We start from the raw sequence: 19,448 nt of genomic DNA, 5'->3' as shown, positions 1-19,448 counted from the left end.
TTCATGACATTGAGCAAGCTCTGAGAGAGTGACAGACATCAGACAAGACAAGCATGGCTAAGCGACTGCAGAGAGGGAAGAGTAAGTGTCCATTTTCAATCAAAAATATCAATTTATGTTCATGCTGGCCAAATAAATTTGCTCTCAGTATAATTGTAACAGGTACAAGTGATAATATTTGAAGTTATTTTGAATATATATCATATCATTAATTCATAGGATTTTTTCAAAGTCTGATGTCCATTGCAATGGACATCAGGAGTTGGGCGGGTTCAGCTAACACTAAAATGTTTAGTGTCAGTATATAAAGATACAACATACCTGTAATTTTTTAATTTTTATACAGATTTTTCAGGTAATCTTATCTGCAGTCACACATCTATTGTGATCATGTGCATGTTCAGATTGCTTTATTTCTGTATCTTCTTGCAGGCTCCAGGTTTTCCTGGTGATGACCTCACTGCTGTTCCCTACCCACTCTGTGATACACCATCAAGTTCATGTGCATGTTAAAAACTGTACACAGACTCAAAACCATGCAAACATCCAGTTCAAGATGTTTAGGGCATATCTGATAGGTTACTATGTGGAAAAACTCAGCATTATTTTCCTTATGTTTTTATTACATTTTACGCCCATTTTGTTGTGGCGTCCATTGGAATGGACATGAAAAAATACTATTTAAAACATGAGATATCAAAAATGTGTTTTTCGCACTTTGTTTTTATGTTGGAGAGGAGTCAGAATCAGTTTGAAAAAATTTTTTTGCTCAGCCAAAAAAATGCAGGTCTAAATGTTTTAATACAGGGAATGAATCCGAATGTCTTTTATGGGAAGGCAAAGACATACAAGGCACAGGTTGCTATGCCACCAGATGACAGTGAGGATGAGGATGGTGAGATAAATAGTAATGCTGAGGAAGAGGTGGTGGAATCCCTGCAGGGAGAGAGTGAGGACGAGAGTGAGGATGAGGTTGAAGGTGAAGATGAGGAGACTTCAGGAGTAGACAGTCCTCAGGAAGGCCAGCACGGGGATGGAGGTAGCATAGTAGATTGGTTCAGAGTAGGATAAATATATATATATATATATATATATATATATATATATATATGTACTAATCAGTTTTTAATGTGTAGCACATTGTACATGATACAATTAAAAGTTTTGTAATGTTAAACATGGCTTAACCAGTTAGTTTCTGCCAGTTTTGATCAACACATATCTTACTGTTCCGTAATGGTAGAATGTTGCCTGAGGGCAACGGCTCATATTTGTAAATGATTTCTAAGGAAGAATGAAATTTATTTTATGTCAGGCACCACAAAAATATCTTTGTTTAAGTGTTTTGTTGAATTGGAAAGTGTTTTTAGGAGATTTGATGTATCTTATATGTTATTAGATGAAATATTGTTTTTTGTTCCACAATGGTACAGTGTTGCCTTGAGGCAACAAATTTATATAACTTTAATAAAATTATTATTTTTTAAAAACTTTGTTGATTTTGTTATAAGAGTCCATTTTAAGCTAGAAAAACCATACAAACATTTTTTTTTTTTGCCATTGGGATCATAATGCGTACCATAGGTTTAAATCGGATTTGGTTCACGCCCGTTTTGGATTTAAATTGCCGTCACTACCCTCTTTCCTTTTCAGCACAGAGTGACTCATCTTCTGTATGGAAGATCTTCGTTACTACAGCTACCCCTCTGTAGCTGCTCCCTCCCTTCCTACTCCCTGTGCCTCTCTCTGAGCTCGAGCCTCTCTTCCCTCTCTCAGCCTTCACCAGTTCTCCTCCCGAAACCTGCGCGAGGCAGCCACTGAAGCGCGAGGCGATTCCCCCCTCTCCCCTTCACTCCAGTCAACATGGCTACAATTGTAACCTCGACCAGATTCACAGACGAGTATCAGCTGTACGAGGAACTCGGAAAGTAAGCGAGCGTCTACAAACCAGTAATGCTGCTGCTTCTCTTGTTGCATTCATGTGTATCTGTGTGCGCGCACGTTTTTCTCCTGTCTGCTGCTGCCATTGCGCGCGCTAAATTCAGTGTTGACAAGGCTGTAGAGGGGCTGTCAAAAAACAGTGAAGGGTCGGCCACCTCCTGTGCAACAATAAGCTGCCAGTAGGTTCATGTTAGCACCGCAGAGGCTTGCGTTTAATCCTTAGCGTGCGTTTTAAAGGTGTACACCTCTAGCTGGGGCTCACGCTGTAGCCCGAAAGGTGAGATACATCCGCCTGTAGGACCAACTTGTGTGTTGGTTTATCTGCAGGTTGCACGCGTCGAAAACTCGTTTACATTTACTCGTTGCCAAGTGGGATCTCCGGTGTCGTTTCTCTGCTCTGTTTTCGTGCATTTCTGAGGAGACTGCAGATCTGTTGCTGAAAAATTAAGAAGAGAAACCGTTGCTGCTGCAAGACTGTAGTGGGGGCAGATTTAAAACATGAAAGGACACGCTGCATGTCCTTTATACAAAGCCACTTTGTTTCATCTTATCTCTGCGTGTGGCTAATAAAGCTGCTCCACCTACCAGTATGGACAAGAGCACGAGTTTAAGGGAGGCGTCTGTGCAAAAATGCAGCCAGGCTGAGAGGATAAATGTTAATTGCACCCTTCAGTGGCTTCCTCCTCCTGCAGCCCCTCTCACATTTCTTCCTGCCACCTAGTGACCGTCTCTCCTGTCATGCAATACACAGAATATCAGTCAGCATTAATTATTAACTTCACTCTCTCTTTTGGTGTTTGTGATTCATGCTTGCCTCTAATGAGTGAACAGCCAGTGCACATATAATTGCGACACAGATGTGTGTTTGAAATGGTTTCACTAACCGGTCACCTGGGTTTGATCTCTCCTGCTCCAGGGGTGCCTTCTCTATCGTCCGCCGATGCGTCAAGAAGGCCACCGGCCAGGAGTATGCTGCTAAAATTATCAACACAAAAAAGCTATCAGCCAGAGGTGAGTGACGCCGATGACTGTTGTGTAGCTCGGGGTCACATCTAATTAGGGTTATGGAATTATGCAAACTGAAAGCTGCCAACAGTTGGCTGCTGTGGCTGCTCGGTGAAGTTCGTTTATTTCCTTAAGAGCAGAAATCCAGGCAGTCTGTCCTGTCCTTGTCAGCAGAGATCCCTGAAAAGCTGGAGGCCACTTGGCAGAGCTGAGCTGAGCTGAGCTGAGCTGCTGCAGTTAAAGTCCTACAGAGGCATTCACCAGGGTTTGGCGTGTTGTCTGCAACCATTTTTGGTTTGCAGGATATTTTGGATTCAAGATGGAGCAGAAGCAGGTGCAATCCTTTTCTGAAGTGTTACTGTAGGTTTTCGGATGAGATGAAACATAGTCCAGTTTCACAGTATTGGGATAGTTTTATAATGTATTCGCTACGAGAGTTAGAGATACAAGCAGTGAGATTGCCAGACTTAAATGATTTAAATGAGCTTTTAGATAGTCAGACTTATATACTGACCTCTTGTTTCAACTTCAAGTGTTTTCAAAAGTTTTTATAGCAACTGGTTTCTTCCTCTCTCCTATCATATAAGACATAGAGCTCTTCCTTTAGTACAATCCCTTTTATTTTTTTGATGACAACTGGCTGAAGTTTTAAGAGATTTGAAGAATTCCTTAAGAGGTCTGCTCCATTTTCAAATTCAGTTGGCCTTTATTGACATCGCATGAGGCTTCTGGGGATTTTCCCTGTCCGCCACTGTTTTAAACTAGATATGTGCATATAAAATGTCTGAAAAGTTACAAAACCTAAAGCCCAAACCGATAGACTCAAAAACACACTACTCCAGCCTTTTCAGCCATCACTTATCTACCTCAGCGTGTAACACATTTGCATGATGCCTGCTTTAGGCTGCGGCTACACGAAAACGTTTTTCACTGTAAACGATACTTTTTCTTATCGTTTCGCTGTCGCGGCCACACGGAGCCGGCGTTCCCACTACCCCAAAACGATAGTTTTTGAGAACGGGTTCCAGAGTGGGAAAGTTTGAAAACGGCCTCATTTCGTTTCCATTGTTACAGCTAAAACGTTTTTGCGTCAGTCAAACGTTGACGCTGTGAGCCAATTTTAACACTTCTCTATTGTCTCACAGCGTGGCGTGACACAGTGGCGTGTGTACTGCATCGTTTCATCGTTTTCATCCGTTTTCGTCTGGACCTGAGTCTTTACCGCAGCGCGTTGCCGTGTGGTCGCAAGAATTTTCGTACCCGTTTTCAAAAAAAACCTTGTTTCGTTTTCGTGTAGCCGTAGCCTTAGTGGCAGGTTTACCACACCTCGGACAGCTAACGAGCAGCTGCTTCACACTCAGCCATTTGTGAGCAGTTATCAGCTGACCAATCAGAGCGGGCTGGGCTCTTTGGAGAGGGTCTCTAAAGTGGCCGGAGCTGAGATGGAGTGTTTTTGACTGATGAAGGAGGCGTCGTGAGAAAAATAGTTAGTTCTTGTGTTTTAAATGCACATGAACTTTTTCAAGTTGACCCCAAAATGAAATTAACTTGCAAATTAACTTTATGCGGTCACTTTAAACATGTTGCACACTATGAAAACAAAAAGTGAAAGCTGGTCAGTTATCTACGACAGCCTGGGGGGAGGCATGAAGACACAGTCCATGTGTCTGCTCCAGCAGTGTGAAGACAATATTTGAAGATAATGATGAAATCATTGGATAAAATGCTGATTTAAAACCTGATTGTTCAGCAGAGTCTATCTCAAGGTGAATTGTCCGCTCCATTTGTTGTTCCTCCGCAGTGCCTCAGGTGAGAGATGAGCAACCCGCTGCACATGTTGAGCAACAGGTTTTGCATATTATCATGAATTCGATATTTGTATTTGTTCCAAAATGTTTGAATGAAGGGCGACAAGTCCTGCTACCAACATCTCCTGATGCTTTCGCATTCATTTTTACCTCTTATCTGGATAACCTGCTGTCTGGTCGTCTAATCGCTCGTGTATCTTTTGCTGGACTTGGTTGTGATGTTACTGTGTTTATAAACCTTTATAAACCTGTTTCTTCAGGGAGTCCAATGCACGACCCAAGTTAGTGTGTTTCTGCCAGTCTGTGTATGTGTTCACCAGCAGTTCACCAGTTTGTTTTCCTGGTTAACACACATGCGTTTGTGTTTGCACATGTATTCTGCTGCGTCCTTATGTCTTAGTGTGTGCGTGCTGCTGACACTGCGTGTTCATCATGCCTCTCCAAGTGAACGTCAGGCCAGCCTGCAGAAGGCTGAGGGATGATGTGAGCCCCAGATCAGGGCCAGTTCTGGAGTGATTGCGCTCTTTCCTCAGGGGATGCTGGCTGAATTGCGCCATCTCACCACCAATGTAATTTCTTTTCCTTTTAAGGTCCCTCCCTCCTCCTTCTGTCTGCAAAAGATTGATGAGACCAGCCAATTTGATCTGGTGTGTTTGTATTTGTCTGCTGTGTGAGCATTATTTTGGCACTGGTCTGGAGCTTGTAACCTGGGAAGAAAAGGGCTGAAAGTCTTCATCCCATATGCTGTCTAGCGTAGAGACTGATTTCACTGTGGCTATGTGTGCGTCTGTGTTGTTGTTGCTGTCACAATTGTCACTCGAACACAGCGGCATGCAGATCACGACTCTTTTCTCACTTGCAACACAGTTGTGCACTTTTTTTTTTTTTGTTCTCACGTTTAACTTTATGCAGAAAAGGCCTGTGTGTGTTTGGTTTCACATTCAAAATGCAAGTAGATGTTAGTTTTTCCTTTCCTGACCTGAAATGTGCCTTACGGTTGTGGCATTTTAATGCCAGTGACATAAAAACCTTGTGTTATAGAATAATTCTGATTTACAACAACTTATATTAATGCTGCTGTTTCTGTAGGTTGTTTTTTTTTCCCTAGACAATGTTCTTCTTCCCCTTTTTCAAACACCAGAGTAGTGGTGTTCAGAGACTTTTAGAATCAATTTCAAGTCATATTAATGCTGTTCTGGCTCTGCATCGTGGTCAAACGGCTTTGAATTACCTTTGAATTACAAACAGCACTTTGAATTACCTTGCGTACGAATTGTGCTTTATAAATAAAATTGCCTTGCCTTGCCGTACTACACCCTACATTATGCTGTTGTTGTTTTCTTTTTTGTTCCAGCAGTTTATTATGACGCTGCTGTAATCCTTTTTTAAGACAAAGTTTGTCTCCTTGCTGTGGCAAACAGCCAAAAACGTAATGTTTACCATTCCTTCCATAGCCTTCGTGGCCCTGACTATAACTTTATTGCTGTTGGAACGCATCAGAACATCGTTCCACAACTTTTTAATCCAAATGACAAACTCACTTTGCGTGATCAGACTGAAATTTAGAAACATATCCGCAATGAGAGACTCAGTCATCACTAAGACATATGTAATGCAATTTTAAATTGCCATTTAAGGTGGTGGGTTGATTCACAACTAAACTAATGAACTGAGTAACATGCAGGAAAGTTTTCCACCTTAAAATCTGCTGGATTTTACAGGCGCTGTTTGACACGTTATATTCAGTGTTTTTTATGAATACAGGCAGAAGTGATGGCCTCATCTCCCATCATGCCTTTGCTGTACTGAATTGTCACTATGAATAAAGTTAGATAATTATTTGATTATTAAATCCAAGTATTTTAGTCTGTATTTTTAATGTCTGGTGGTTTGTTGCATATCTGACAATTAAAACATTTGAGACCTTAAGTGAAGAAGCTGATTTTTCAAGTGAGCTGTGTCTCTTTTAGACAGCTTTAAATGAATTGAATACTAATGTTCTTAAAAGTGACAGTGACGAGGGTCTGCTTTGCTGCCCTTTGGGTATATTGTAAGAGTATCTATAGGTTGTGGAAGTGGCTCTTGAAGGATTTTTAGATAATGACTGACTGAAGTATTCACTCTTTAATTTGTGAGGCATTGAAGAGTCACATTGATCCTTCGATGATCTGTGGAGCATCATATAATTGTGTGGACAATAAGAGCTGATTAATATATGAAAACTTGACACAAAAAACACAGTGTTTATATAACCTTCGGGCTCTTAACAACCTAATCCACCAAACACGCCAAAGCGATGCTGAGAACCAGTGGTGACAGTCGGAGACCCTGCTGTGTTTCTGGCCTGAAAGGTCATCGTTGTGGTGTGTTTAACTGCAAACCACGCCGTACAGTTTACATCTGCAAATGACTAACTTTGTAGAGCAGAATGGAGCAGGAGTCACATTAGGAGAACAGGAGTACACATTCTTCAGTAAGGCAAAACAATGTGTGCATGAAGGCAATCAACTTTTAGTAGCCAACAGAGTTCCTGCTCAGTTTGGCAGGTTTAGACTAAAATAACCTTCATTTAATTTCAAACCAACTCATCACGTGGATTGTTTTGACATTAGATATTTTCAATAAGTACTTCAACGCTATGCATAGAAATATTAACACGGGTAAACTTGCATTAACTCCACTCAACTGTATTAAAAAGCACCTTTCACAAAGTGACACAAAGTGCTTTGCAGAACAAATGGAACATTTAGCCGAGTCAAAAAGATGAGTATAAAAATGAAAACATTCACGGAAGCAGTTAGTGGCAATAAAAGCAAGAAGTGAAATAAAAAAAAGTTTGTAAGAACACAAAAGACAAACAAAAATGTGTATTGAAACAAGTACATCACAGGCATTTCAGTGCATATCAACTTTTAAGCTTCAAATTAAAAGCAAATAGGCTGTCAGTGTCCTACACCCAAGCAGGGTAACTGGTTCTACAGGAGGGGAGCATGAAAGTGAAGGCTCTGCCTCCCATTAGTGCCTGTGATCCTGGGAACGACAAGTACCCAGAGAGCCGAGAGCAACAGACTGATCCCTTGGGTTGATAGGGAATAATAAGATCTTTTACACAAGCCAATGTAGACAGGCAAAGACTGGAGAGATGTGATCTCTCTCGGCAGTATCGGTCAGTGTTTTGGGCGCAGCATTTTGGATCAACTGGAACATCAATCATTCAGCCAGTCAGAGCGATCTCTCTCGCTGACAGACAGACAACAATTCAGCATGTGAAACCGGCTCCAGTGTGCTTTGTTGGGACCCATCAGAGCCAACGGTGTGTTAAGCACCAAGAGACAGATGTTCACTGGCAGCCGATTGTTGGCTTGGTGTTTAAAGGGGCTTTCATAGAAGATGTGGTTGGTGCTGTGCGTGGCTTCTGAACCCATTCACGTCTATGTGCTGCGTGACTGAAGTAAAAATAATTTTAACTTGGGAGCGGCGCTCTTTGACGACACGATGTCACGTACAATCTGAGGGAGTCTGGCAGATCTCAACTAATCACTCACATTAGATAAATTGCCAGACATTCTATAAAATGGTTTGCTGCCTGAAATCGTATTTTTCCGAGTCTCATTGAAACTCTCCAACAGGCTGTTGAATTGCTCCCTACTCAGCTTGAAGTAGACCTGGAAGCGGTCATTGTCTCAACTCCAGGATGATCCTCGAACTTCGGTCTTGCTTTGAGGATATTTTGAACATACGCCCTCTCAGCTGCTGCATGTCTCCTCCTCAGTAGCAGTAATGCCGGGGCTTTCCTCTGACAGCTTGGGAGACACATGCTGAATCTATGTCTGCATCATGTCTGCAAAAACTAGCTTCTCCCTGGTTGTCTTTTTGGTTGCCTCGTAATTGCCACCAAACTTGGGTGCCACTTGCACATGTGCCCCCTTCTCCCCTGCTCTGTGCCCTACCATATCCCATGTGAATGCAGAAAAAAGCCACTTAGAGGCAGTATGATTGGTAAATTGTGGTTGCTTTCACAAATAAGCTTTACACCCCCTGGCTTCAGTGTTTGGAAGTCGCATGGGGCACAATTATGATAAGCAGTTACATATCCAGTCTATGTTGAGGTGGTAACACTTCAAATATTTACTACCAAAACTGAGTTTAGACGAGCTGTGGCACGAAATAAAGAATGTCAGAGATTCCTTTTATGGAATAATCAATAGCCAATCTTTAAGATTGTGCTCAAGTCCAAACTAGATTCAGAAAATCACCTCAATTGTTGCTTTGCTCACAGCATTTTGCAGCATTTCCTCTGAAAGCTTGTATTTTCTTCCCAAAGTGACTTGGTGTAGCTGAATCCAACTGCTCTGCTCTCAGATCTCAACTATTGCTACTATTAAAATGCGACACAAACTTAAAATGTAATAGAAAAAAATATCTGCATTTACAGTAGATTATATTTTCAACGTGCACACAAATATGTCAATGCTGCCCAGCACCTGCACAGTCCTGACACTAGCAGCACAGCGACGCTAGTAAAGTCCTCGACATGGTTTGCAAACACTGAACGTACATTATATCAGCTTTGGTAGTTGGATGTCTGGGAACTTTGGAATGTTGCCTGCATTTGGGAGGTTTGTGTGTGTGTGCGTAGGCGGGATTAAGTCCCATTCTCTGTGGCTCAGGGAGGGCAAATTGATGGTGAGGTCAGTGATTATGGCTGGGTCATGTGGTGTCAAATTCGCTGAAGTGAAAAAATGAGATGCAAAGTGTTAATTGGTGAGTCTGGAGATGCTGGAAGGTGGATTTTGACGGACAGAGCCAGGCTACGACTGTCTCCTTGCCTTCATTCTTTCAGGACTCTCCACTAGCCAGGATCAGTCTGCTTTAGCCACATCACACTAAGCCAGTGGCAGATTTCCACTCTAGCATTACTGCAGGGAATATCCTCTGCTGCATTGCATGATAGCAAACCCATGAGTTTTTTTTCTCTTTCGTCTTTTTGCGGGAAAATATCATTTTGAGTTGGCTTTGTTCATTGTGAAGAAGTTACTGTAAATGTACTGTATTTATCATATAAGTGATTCAGGTGAACAACTTTACTGCAGTGGAATAAAAAAAAACATGCACTGTGCAAACATGACTTGGCTTGGCTTTGCCATACTTCCCAGTTATGAAAAATACATTACCGGACGTCTAAGATAACTGGCGTGTGGTCATAGTTGGATCTCCAGTGAGCAGATAAGGTCAAAGATGTGATAGTAGTGAGTGAAAGGTTATTGGCTGGAGCTTTATTATTCATACCTTTCTCACAATGTTAAATGTATAAAGTATATGCTGCCCTTCTGTAAAATCTCAAACTGACGAAAGATTTATTTGAGATAAGATCGGCCTCTCTGCGTTGGGATGTCCACACAACAACTGTTTCCGCCGCCTGCGGCTGTTGGTACTGGAAGCTGCTAATACTACATTTCACAAGATAAGCAGCAGTGACTCCAGTATCAGTTTACAGAAGTAGATACAAATGATTATAGTTAGCTTGAGGTGATGGTGTCTGATAAAAATCATAGGAAGCAGAAGCAAAGAAGGGAAGTGTTTATGTTGCTTTAGTGGGGAAAGGCTCTCTCATGCTTTTGTGCAAAGTCTGATGATAAGATGGGACAAAGTGGTCTCCTCTCCGTGGCTTTGTGATGAGCCAGGATTTCTTTTAGTGCCAAGATAATCAGTCAGAGGTCAGTTTTTATATTTAAAAAAAAAAAAAAAAAAAAAAGCAGAAAGATCTTCAGTTTTCCATCAGTGGCGGTCACGCTGATCACCAATCGTGGTTTCTTGCAGTCAGTTAAAGGTGGGGTCTGAGATCTTGGAAAAACGGTTCCTGCAAGCTATATTTTTGAAAATACACAACCTTGCCTCTCCCTTCAGCCCACCCCTCGAAACCACGCCTTCAAAACACATGAACAAGTCACGAGTCTGTGAACGCGCAGGGGGGAGGGGTGAGGGGGGCTGACGGTTGATTGGCGTGTCAGAATCCAATAGAAGTAACTCTCATCATTACTTCTATTGGTCAGACATTTCCTCTGGCTACACCCTCTACAATGGACTAAAAGATTTAGTTTTTTTTCCAAACATTCTATTTTAGTGGGTGCAATGGGGTCGTGAGGAGGTTTTCAGACAATATGATTTAAAAAATGCTCCAGAAAACATCACAGACCCCACCTTTAAGAAATTGTTTCGAAATTCCCTTTCAGTCTCGCACCATTCACATTCGTCATGGTAACTAGTTGCTGTTGTCCTGTTTAAGACTGGAAAACTGTATTATCTCGACTTTCATTTCTCACGTATAAGTAAAACACAACTTGGCAGCAGACCAGTAAATCTCTGTCACTTCCAGAAAAAAGTCAGATTGTGCCAAGTAAAATTGCAGTGGGTGCCTCTCTGATGTACTGCCATGGTTGCCATATTCACTCATGCCTGAGGCTTATGTGATGTAGATTATGTCATCTGCACAAGTCTCCAAGGGTCCAGCAGGTCTATCTGTGGCTGACGTGGTGTAAAAAGCTGAAACTGTGAGGCCTCTGCATGCACCTGAGTTTTCTAATCTCCTATTAAAACGAAGACCAAAAAATCAATGGCACAGATGAGTGTCCAAAGCCCGTATTGGCTTGAATTAAAATTTGAGATAACTTTGTGAGGTTGGTGAGCTGTTTACATGCTCTGAGTTAGTCGAAATCATTCACCCAGTGCTGAACTGCTTCACCACAGTACACATTTCACAATAAATGTTTCACAGTTGCAGTCATCAGCACTTTGATCGTGGGAAAATGTGCAGTCGTAGTTTTTCTGAATGAATGTACGAGCAGTGAGCAGAAGTTCTAAGGTGTCAAAAACTTGTGAAGACACTCAGTTGTTTTTGATGTTGAATTCAGTCTGTCAATCTGCAGCAGTCCTGTTAGTTAGCGGCTGCGGCTGTGAATTCATTTGTGGCAAAAACTTTGGTTTTGTGTTAATAGCAAGAGACTGGAGGTGTGTACAGGTAAGAACAGAGGAAGGCCTGTGATGACACTGAACGCTAGTTTATTGGACTTAATCAGACAGGGTCACAGATCTGATCAATTATCAGGATTAGACTGAGATGAGCCAACCTTTACATGGAACATTTTTCATGAAGTAACCTAACTGCCACTTGTGATCCAAAACCAATTGTTCTCTTACAAATGGACAAAATCGGTAGTTACGGTTTGTGTAAAGAGATTTGTCCGATAAATGTTGTTTGTCTTCTATCTCGCCCAGCTCTGTTTGAGATTGTATTTCTTACTCCTCAAATATATCAGCTGTAGCATCTTCAGCTTTGGTGTATATCGCATTAAAAAGACAGAAGATGTGAGTGGCGCTCCACCCACAGATGGCACCAACACAGCCCGCTACCACTGGAGGAAGCATGTTAGAGGAGCTGCAGCCTCATTGCTCTGTCCTTTTTTGACACAAGATGCGTTTAGGCGCATTATTGAATGTAGGTCACCCGCATTTATAGCAGTGCTTGGAGGCCTTCACACAACAACCATAGATGCCCACGTAAAACAGAAGAAAATAGACACGAAGCACAGAAATCCATGTCGAGACGCATTAGAGTGACTGATCGAAATATCAAAAATGATGTTTTCTGTCGAATCCAACGATTTGTAAAGTACACAAGATGAAACTCCCAAAGGGAACTCTGTTTAGAGTATGCTCCATCTGTGTGCATAATATTATTTTTAGCTACAATTACGGTCCTTGTATTGTGTTCGACTGTGAAGTGAGGGTATTTTTACACTGGTGTTAGGTAAGGCCTTGTGATGTGACTGAAAGAGAAGGGCAGAAAGAGAGGGAGGCTGGCGGCACTCGTCCTGCTGTTGAATTATTGAAGTGCAAGGCTGCTTTCCTCTTACCAAGCATGAACAAGGGCTTAAGATTGGACCCTCTATCTGTTTTTCTTTACTTCTGTTTCTCGCCTAATTTTCTTTCATGCGTCTCATTTCTCCTTCAGCCTTCGTTCCCTTCCTTTTTCCTCTCTTTTGTCATACTACTTCCCCTCTTTCTATTCCTTCCTCTTTTCTCTTTAAGGCTGCTGCATCAAAGGCCACGCAGACGAGCATCGTATGCCACATGTGTGTGCATTTCAGTTTTCAGGCTTTCGGTGGGCTCCTGGTGCTCTCGCTGCAGGCCTATTGGCGAGGGGAAGATAATCGCAGCAACGCCACGCTGTGAATGTTTAATTGGACCAACTGTGAATCTTTGATGAGATGGAGAGAGTCAGATGAGGAAACAGAAAGCTGCAGATATGGAAACAGAGTAGTACTCTCAAAAGCAGGAAGAGTTCATGGTGATGGTCTTCCCACAATGTGCAAACCTTTACTCTATCATCAGAGCTTTGACACAAGTGTTGTTTTTGTGTGTCCTGAGTTTTGATGTGTTTTTCCAAGGTTCTCCTCTTGTCCTTTTTGTGTTGCCCTCTTTTTTTTTTCCTTCTCAGATGCTAATCATTAATCCCCCCATGTCCAAATGGCATATGGCATCCTGCAGAAGCCAATAAAATTTAGATTTATCATACAATGTTGGACACAAACAGGGGATGCTGACTGAGATTGTTACGTTAAAAGGAGATTGATTTCTCACCAGAAAGTGAATCCACAAGTCAAGTTTCTCAGCAAATAAATGATAATTGTATTATGTTGTATGTTTGGTCCGTAAAGTGCCAAATTCCCTCCCACACACACACACCATAAATGCTATGAGATCTAATAGCATCTGATTGCATATGTGGGAAGCAAACCTAATCCACAAAGACCCTTTCCAACCCACATGGAGCAAAAGACATATTACTAATGTCCTGATATCAGACACTCCAGGACATCTCGGGTGTTCTTTGTTCACTCCCTGACTGGTCAAAGCTGTTTGGGTGGGAAAAAAAGAAACCCAGTCAATTTTAGGCAGGTAGTCACAACATTAAGACGTATTGGTATATATAGATATATACAATTAAACTGAAATACGTTACATTGACTTTGAATTGGATTGTACTGGATTTATGTTTTTGGCTTTTAAATCTGAACCCGTTTACGCTCTCTAGTGCCCTGAGATGATGTTTGGTTGTCATGACACGCTACCGAAATAAAAACTGAACTGAATGTTTTTAAATGTAAACTCATTAAATGTCTGGATTTTCTGATTGGTTTGATCCTTTTTAATACGTTTCCAAATATTTTTGAGCTTTGGACTAATTAACGGATTAAAAAACATCAATTTAAAAGCTGGTTATTATTTATCCAGGCAACAGACATGTCGGTCACTTTGCTCATGTGATAATTTTTTAATGTCTGTTTATGACAAAGCTGGTGTAACCAAAAAAAAAGAAAGAAAAAGAAAACCCATCCCAGAGTCAGATTAAAAGAAACACGCATTCACACACATCACCTTGATCTCTGCAAATATTTGTTCAGCTTCTGTTGTCATTATCTCCATTTACACTAAAGGTTCTATGCACGAGGCTGCTGTTTTTCCAAGAGGAGGATGTTTGACCAGTGATAGACAAACACGCACCCGCAGCTGATTCCGACTTCACTCACAGTTTTATTGCTCTGTTCTCTGGTCCTTGCCCTCCCTGTCATGTCTGTTTAATAGCTACAAATTAAAACCAGCCTTGCGGGCTGTTGGCCAAGTTGAAATCACTTGATGATCTCCACTTAAATGTGCTCAGCTTTAACAACAGTTTGTAGTACTCCAGTTAGTCTGTCCGGCAGAGTTGAGCTGAGTGTTTGGTTGAAGTGTATACTCCTCCTGACTGGCACGCCTGGCACTGTTGGTGCGTTTCTCTCTGCTTCCAGGGTAACGATCAAAACAGCCTCTAATAATAAAAGTCTGCTCACTCTAAAAGTCCCATTGTGCTGCTTCCTTCACACACTTTTGTGTCAGTGTGAGTGATGCAGGTTTTGTGGAGACTGTAGTGGAATGAAGCAGCACCTCTGTGTGAACACTTGTAGAAGAAAACGAGCTGCAGCGATATCGGAGGGCAGACGTCAGCACTGTTTCCAGGGATGCAATGAAACATTATCATGGATTAAAAATAAGTAACTTGCGTAACATTTTCCACTCAACTGGTTTAAATAAGACTTTTTTTTTGTTATTTTATTTGGTGTGCAGGATCAAAACATTTTAACCATGTTTGCTTTTTGAGGGGATTCCATATTGATTTTTAAAAATGTTTTTTCCACAGTTACAGCTTCAGCAGCTGTGCAATTTTGGTGAAAGAAAATAAGACAATTATTTTTCAGTCCCTTCTAAGTTAAAGTGCACCTCAGAGCAGAATAACCTGTGCATATATTGAACATCTCACTGTAAGCCTGCATTGTGTCACGTTGAGCTCATACACGGTCAGATTACATGCCTTAAGGTTTGCTTTGTCATCTGCATAATGTCCAGCTGATCAGCTGCTCTATTGTTTGCATTAGATTCTGGTTGTACTGTGGATTTGTGTTAATGAGTCTCATGTTTCTCCGTCTCTGTAGAAAATTGCAGTCATTGTCTTTTCTGTCACAGAATAACCGAAAGATAAGTCAGTGTGTGGGATGAACTCTGAGAGCGGGTCTCTGTCAGGGTTGACATACGTCTCCTGGAATAGTCTCTCATCAGCGATGAGTTATCACCAAGTGAGGATCAAGGCTTGGAATCGTGGCAGTGTTATTTATGTGTCCCCACGGCTGTGGATGGAGGCATTTGTATTCTAGTTGTCCATCCATTTGCCCAGTTTCTCTTAACACAATACATCTGGAATCCTTAAAGGGATTTCCTCTAATCATCCACAAAGTTCCACTTAGACTCAAGGATGATGGATGATAATGATTTTTTGGTCAAATGTTAAAGTTGTTAAAGTTACTACAACCTGAATGAATTATGAAGCTAATTTCACACCGTGTCAGAATGAAGATTCTTAATTTACTTGCTAATTGAATTAGAAATGATTAAACAATGACATCGAGCACTGAAAGATGTCGACATTTTCTTTAGAAATATTCGTTGATTTATGTGAGCAGCAGAGTTCACTGATCAAACCGCACTAATACTGATAAGCTCTTTAATGTCCTTAATGACAGGGCAGTGTGAGCTGGAAGAGTAGTTGTGACAAATCTAATTTACCTTTAATCTCATGTTGTATTTGCGGCGCAACAGCAGAAATAATTTAACAGGAGGAATTTTTGGAAAACACTACTGCTTGTGTTTAGACTTATTATCACTTTCGTGGATGATTTGAGGCCTGTTTTCGCTTCCACTATGGAGAGGACTGTCAAACTTTTACTTGCTGGATAGCTTTCTGCTCTGATTGTTTGAACAGACCAGTAAAATTAAGAACATTAGTTTGGGTTCACTGGACAAAAATGATGAGATGATGATGCAGCACTAATGCCTTGGATTTTCTCACTTAAAATGATATGAAAAATGAAGGTTAAAAAGGGATTCTGCTCAGTGCCAGTAACCCTTTACATAACAAACATCTTTCCCTGTGGTAGGGGTGTCAGCTTGGTCTGTTGAAGCAATGCCAATATAGATTTCTTTTGCTGGGTGGATTGCCTCCTAAACATTTAAGATTGATAACTGTGCTGATCATCTCCTCTTGTCCAACACTTCCAAGTATCTCCAAAAGTAATCACACTTTGAAATCTCCCATGTTAAACTTTGTGTTAGCATGTCAAACGATGGCATGGTAATGAGGTGGTTTCAGGTGTCCACAGCTCCATGTGAAGGAGTAAATGTCTTTTCTGAACAGGTCATGTAAGTGGGCCAAACTTCATGCCTTGGACTTTTTAAATGATCTGAATGATCTCAATAAACCTTCAATATACAACCTACATAGGTTGACTAATTCAGCACAATCATTTGTAAATTAGCAAAAGTGTTCGGTGCCAGCGAACCAGATCAGGGTACAAATTGCACATGAGCAGCTGTGTTGCACGTCAGGTGACACCAAGCTTTCAATTTGCTGCTTGGCACGTCTTGAGTGTGCAATATCAATATCGTCATGTCTTTTTTTCCAGCATATTGAATGTTATTCAACGTGTTGATTCAGCATCTTGTTTGTCAGTGAAAGAGTGAATGAGTGTATGAGAAGGAAGGCATTGACAACATAAAGCTAATGGCTGTTTTAACATGTCACACACAGTGTCTTCTCATTTGTAGTCTTCATTTCTCCAAAATAACCAACACCTTTCACAACAACATTAAAACTACGACCGCCCCCTTCTGCAATGACGGGTTATGTCTTCTTGTGCAGGTGTAAATTGTACATCCTGGCTGGCAATTGGAAGTGTGGCGACATGAAGACACCCAGCAGGGGGGCCTCTCATGGTTGCTAATGGCTGTTTTGGTGAAAAGAGCCCTGTTTCCAGCACAGACTGATTGTACCAATTCTGGGAGTGCCCTAAAACACCTTGTGATATCTGAATTAGAAAGACTGCAAAATATATTCTACATTATCTGTCTTTTTTGTGAAAGCGGATATCTTTAGAAAAAAAAACAACACAAACGTCTACCAGCAACAAACAAGTGAAAAGTGCTTGTATCCAGTCAAATGACAGTGTTGTTGGGTGGCCAGACCATTTGGCATCTAATTTGTGTCATCCTGTTTCATTACCAACGGCTTCGGGCACATTAATTATACTCCAGGTACTTGGCATCAGGAGAGTGGGGCTGTCTCTACATTGTCCCTCCTGAGGCCAAGTGCAATTTAAAATGCTATCTGAAAAACAATTCATCCACCCACTTACATTTGAACTGTACAATAATGACAAGCGACCACAGCAGATTAGGACCACTCAAACACATTAGTTGTCCCTTGTTTATGTCAATCTCCAGATTTCTGTTAACAATTAACTTGCATCACAGTTTACCTTGAAACATCCAATGTCGATGTTTAGGGATATTTTGTGCAGAAGCCACATTTGACTGGATATTAACTTTCTGATAATAACCCAATTGTTCAGTGGAAAATATGAATGCTTTCTCCTGACATCCCTTCCACTCACAGGGGTAAAAGAAAGCAGATCCCTATCTGGACATATGAGTTTAAATGAAGCCCCCAAATTTCAATTTAACAGCATTTAGTATTGCTTAAGTTCTCCTGACATTTGATTTTTCATGTATGCAGAGTGCACAGCTTTATACAGCTTCTTTATTTTCACACATGCCTGATCTACAAATTATGATTCAAGACTTAGACTTCCCTATCATCTCAAATTTTGCTCTGAACACAACTTGCATACATACATTACTGACACAGAAGGAAGGTATAGTTTAACTTACATGTGTGAGGGAAATACTTCTTTAATATGTCTTTTGTTTTCAAATTCAGTATGGAGAAACAACAGTGCAGTTGTGTGTTTATGTATTCTCAGGTTTAAATGGTATCGAAGTAGTTCAGCTAAAACATGTATTTAAACATTATGTATCCTTCTCTAGGCTGTTTTGGTTTTCGGTATAATGTCTGCTCAGTATATTGCTCTGCATGTACTTCAGTAAGTGTTTAGCTCATTTGGGTGTGTGAAGTTAACCCATTAAATGGAGCTTTAACAGACTGTGGCTGACCTGCTGGGGGAGATCATTAGCCTCAACTTTATGTGCAGTGTTGTGAATAGAGTCTGTGTCTCCTTACCAAGATGCCTCACTGCGTTTAGTTTAAAAAGTTCTCTCTGACCAAAAAGATGACCACAGTTTCATCCTCTTTAAATCTCCTTGTTGAGATGTAAAGAATCCTCTTTGTAATCCAAAAAGCTGGACTTAGGAAGGAAGCTGCGTACTAATCGTGTGCAGTACCATTTTGACATAGGAAGCCTCAAGATTCTGGTTTGGTTTACACAACTATAGAACAATAATGGTTAATAAAAACTTTCATATTTTTTTTTTTTTTTAAGAAAATGATGTACTAAGTACTTTACAAAGAGAGGTGTGGAGCACTTTTTGTAAAGAGCTTACTAAAGGTCAGTTTCTGTCAAAACGGCCACCCAATCGTCAGTTAGTGAAGAGCTTCCTGACAGTGGACAATGTTTGCAGCCTGTGTGAAAAGTAACTGACCGTTACTTAACAAATCTTGCTGTTAAGTAACAGTAACTGTCCATCAACAAACTTTTAAATTACTTTTAGCAGGAGCTTCTACAAGGGACATTAGGCCCATTACTTTATTGGCCAAAAAGTGGATGAGTGAGTGCGTGGCAAAGCCAATGTCATCTCCACCGTCACTTCAAGGGCCTCTGGGCTAAGGGGCTGGTCCTTTCGGCCCGACAAATACCCTGATATTATTTTGCCAAACTTTCATTTGCTAGAAAATTATTTAGCTGACTGTAATTTTGTGTTGTAGCTCAGTTGTTTGCTGCTAAATTGAACTTGATTCATGAAATGATTTACTGCTGCTGTTCTTTCTGCTTAAATTGCTCACATTCTCACTCTGCTGGGAAACAGATGCTGCTTGGTGATGAGAAAGCTGAGGAGTTAAAACAATGGCACAGCAGTTTATGAATAGATGATAAAATAATTATCAGTTTGTCTGCTCAGTCTACCCGTCACAGTCCCTCCATCGCTACTTTTTCTCTCCATAGCAAAATAGCTGTTTGGCTCAAACGCCACAATCCTTCATTCTTTAAACACTTTCTTTGTGTGATTTCCACAGCGAGTAACAGCTGCTTC

General features: G+C 41.0%; 1 protein-coding gene across 15 annotated transcripts in view; it reads left to right on the top strand.

Moving 5' to 3' along the window:
* The first annotated feature begins 1,712 nt into the window (after positions 1-1,712).
* The window catches only part of camk2g2 (calcium/calmodulin-dependent protein kinase (CaM kinase) II gamma 2), a 60,462-nt gene continuing 42,726 nt past the window's right edge, over positions 1,713-19,448 (top strand). For 13 of the 15 annotated variants that reach the window (XM_075479630.1, XM_075479622.1, XM_075479575.1 and 10 more), the window contains exons 1-2: positions 1,716-1,928; positions 2,858-2,952. In XM_075479630.1, coding sequence (XP_075335745.1) covers positions 1,864-1,928; positions 2,858-2,952 — 160 coding nt within the window. In that variant the 5' untranslated portion in view covers positions 1,716-1,863. Of the gene's footprint in view, positions 1,929-2,857; positions 2,953-19,448 lie in introns of all 15 variants that reach the window. The other 2 variants (XM_075479658.1, XM_075479541.1) reach the window with 2 other exon arrangements.

Source organism: Odontesthes bonariensis, chromosome 2 (genome assembly GCF_027942865.1).
Source record: "Odontesthes bonariensis isolate fOdoBon6 chromosome 2, fOdoBon6.hap1, whole genome shotgun sequence".
In the NCBI taxonomy this organism is placed as follows: Eukaryota; Metazoa; Chordata; class Actinopteri; order Atheriniformes; family Atherinopsidae; genus Odontesthes; species Odontesthes bonariensis.
Note: the sequence above shows the minus strand (reverse complement) of the source record. Positions and strands in the feature narration are given on the sequence as shown.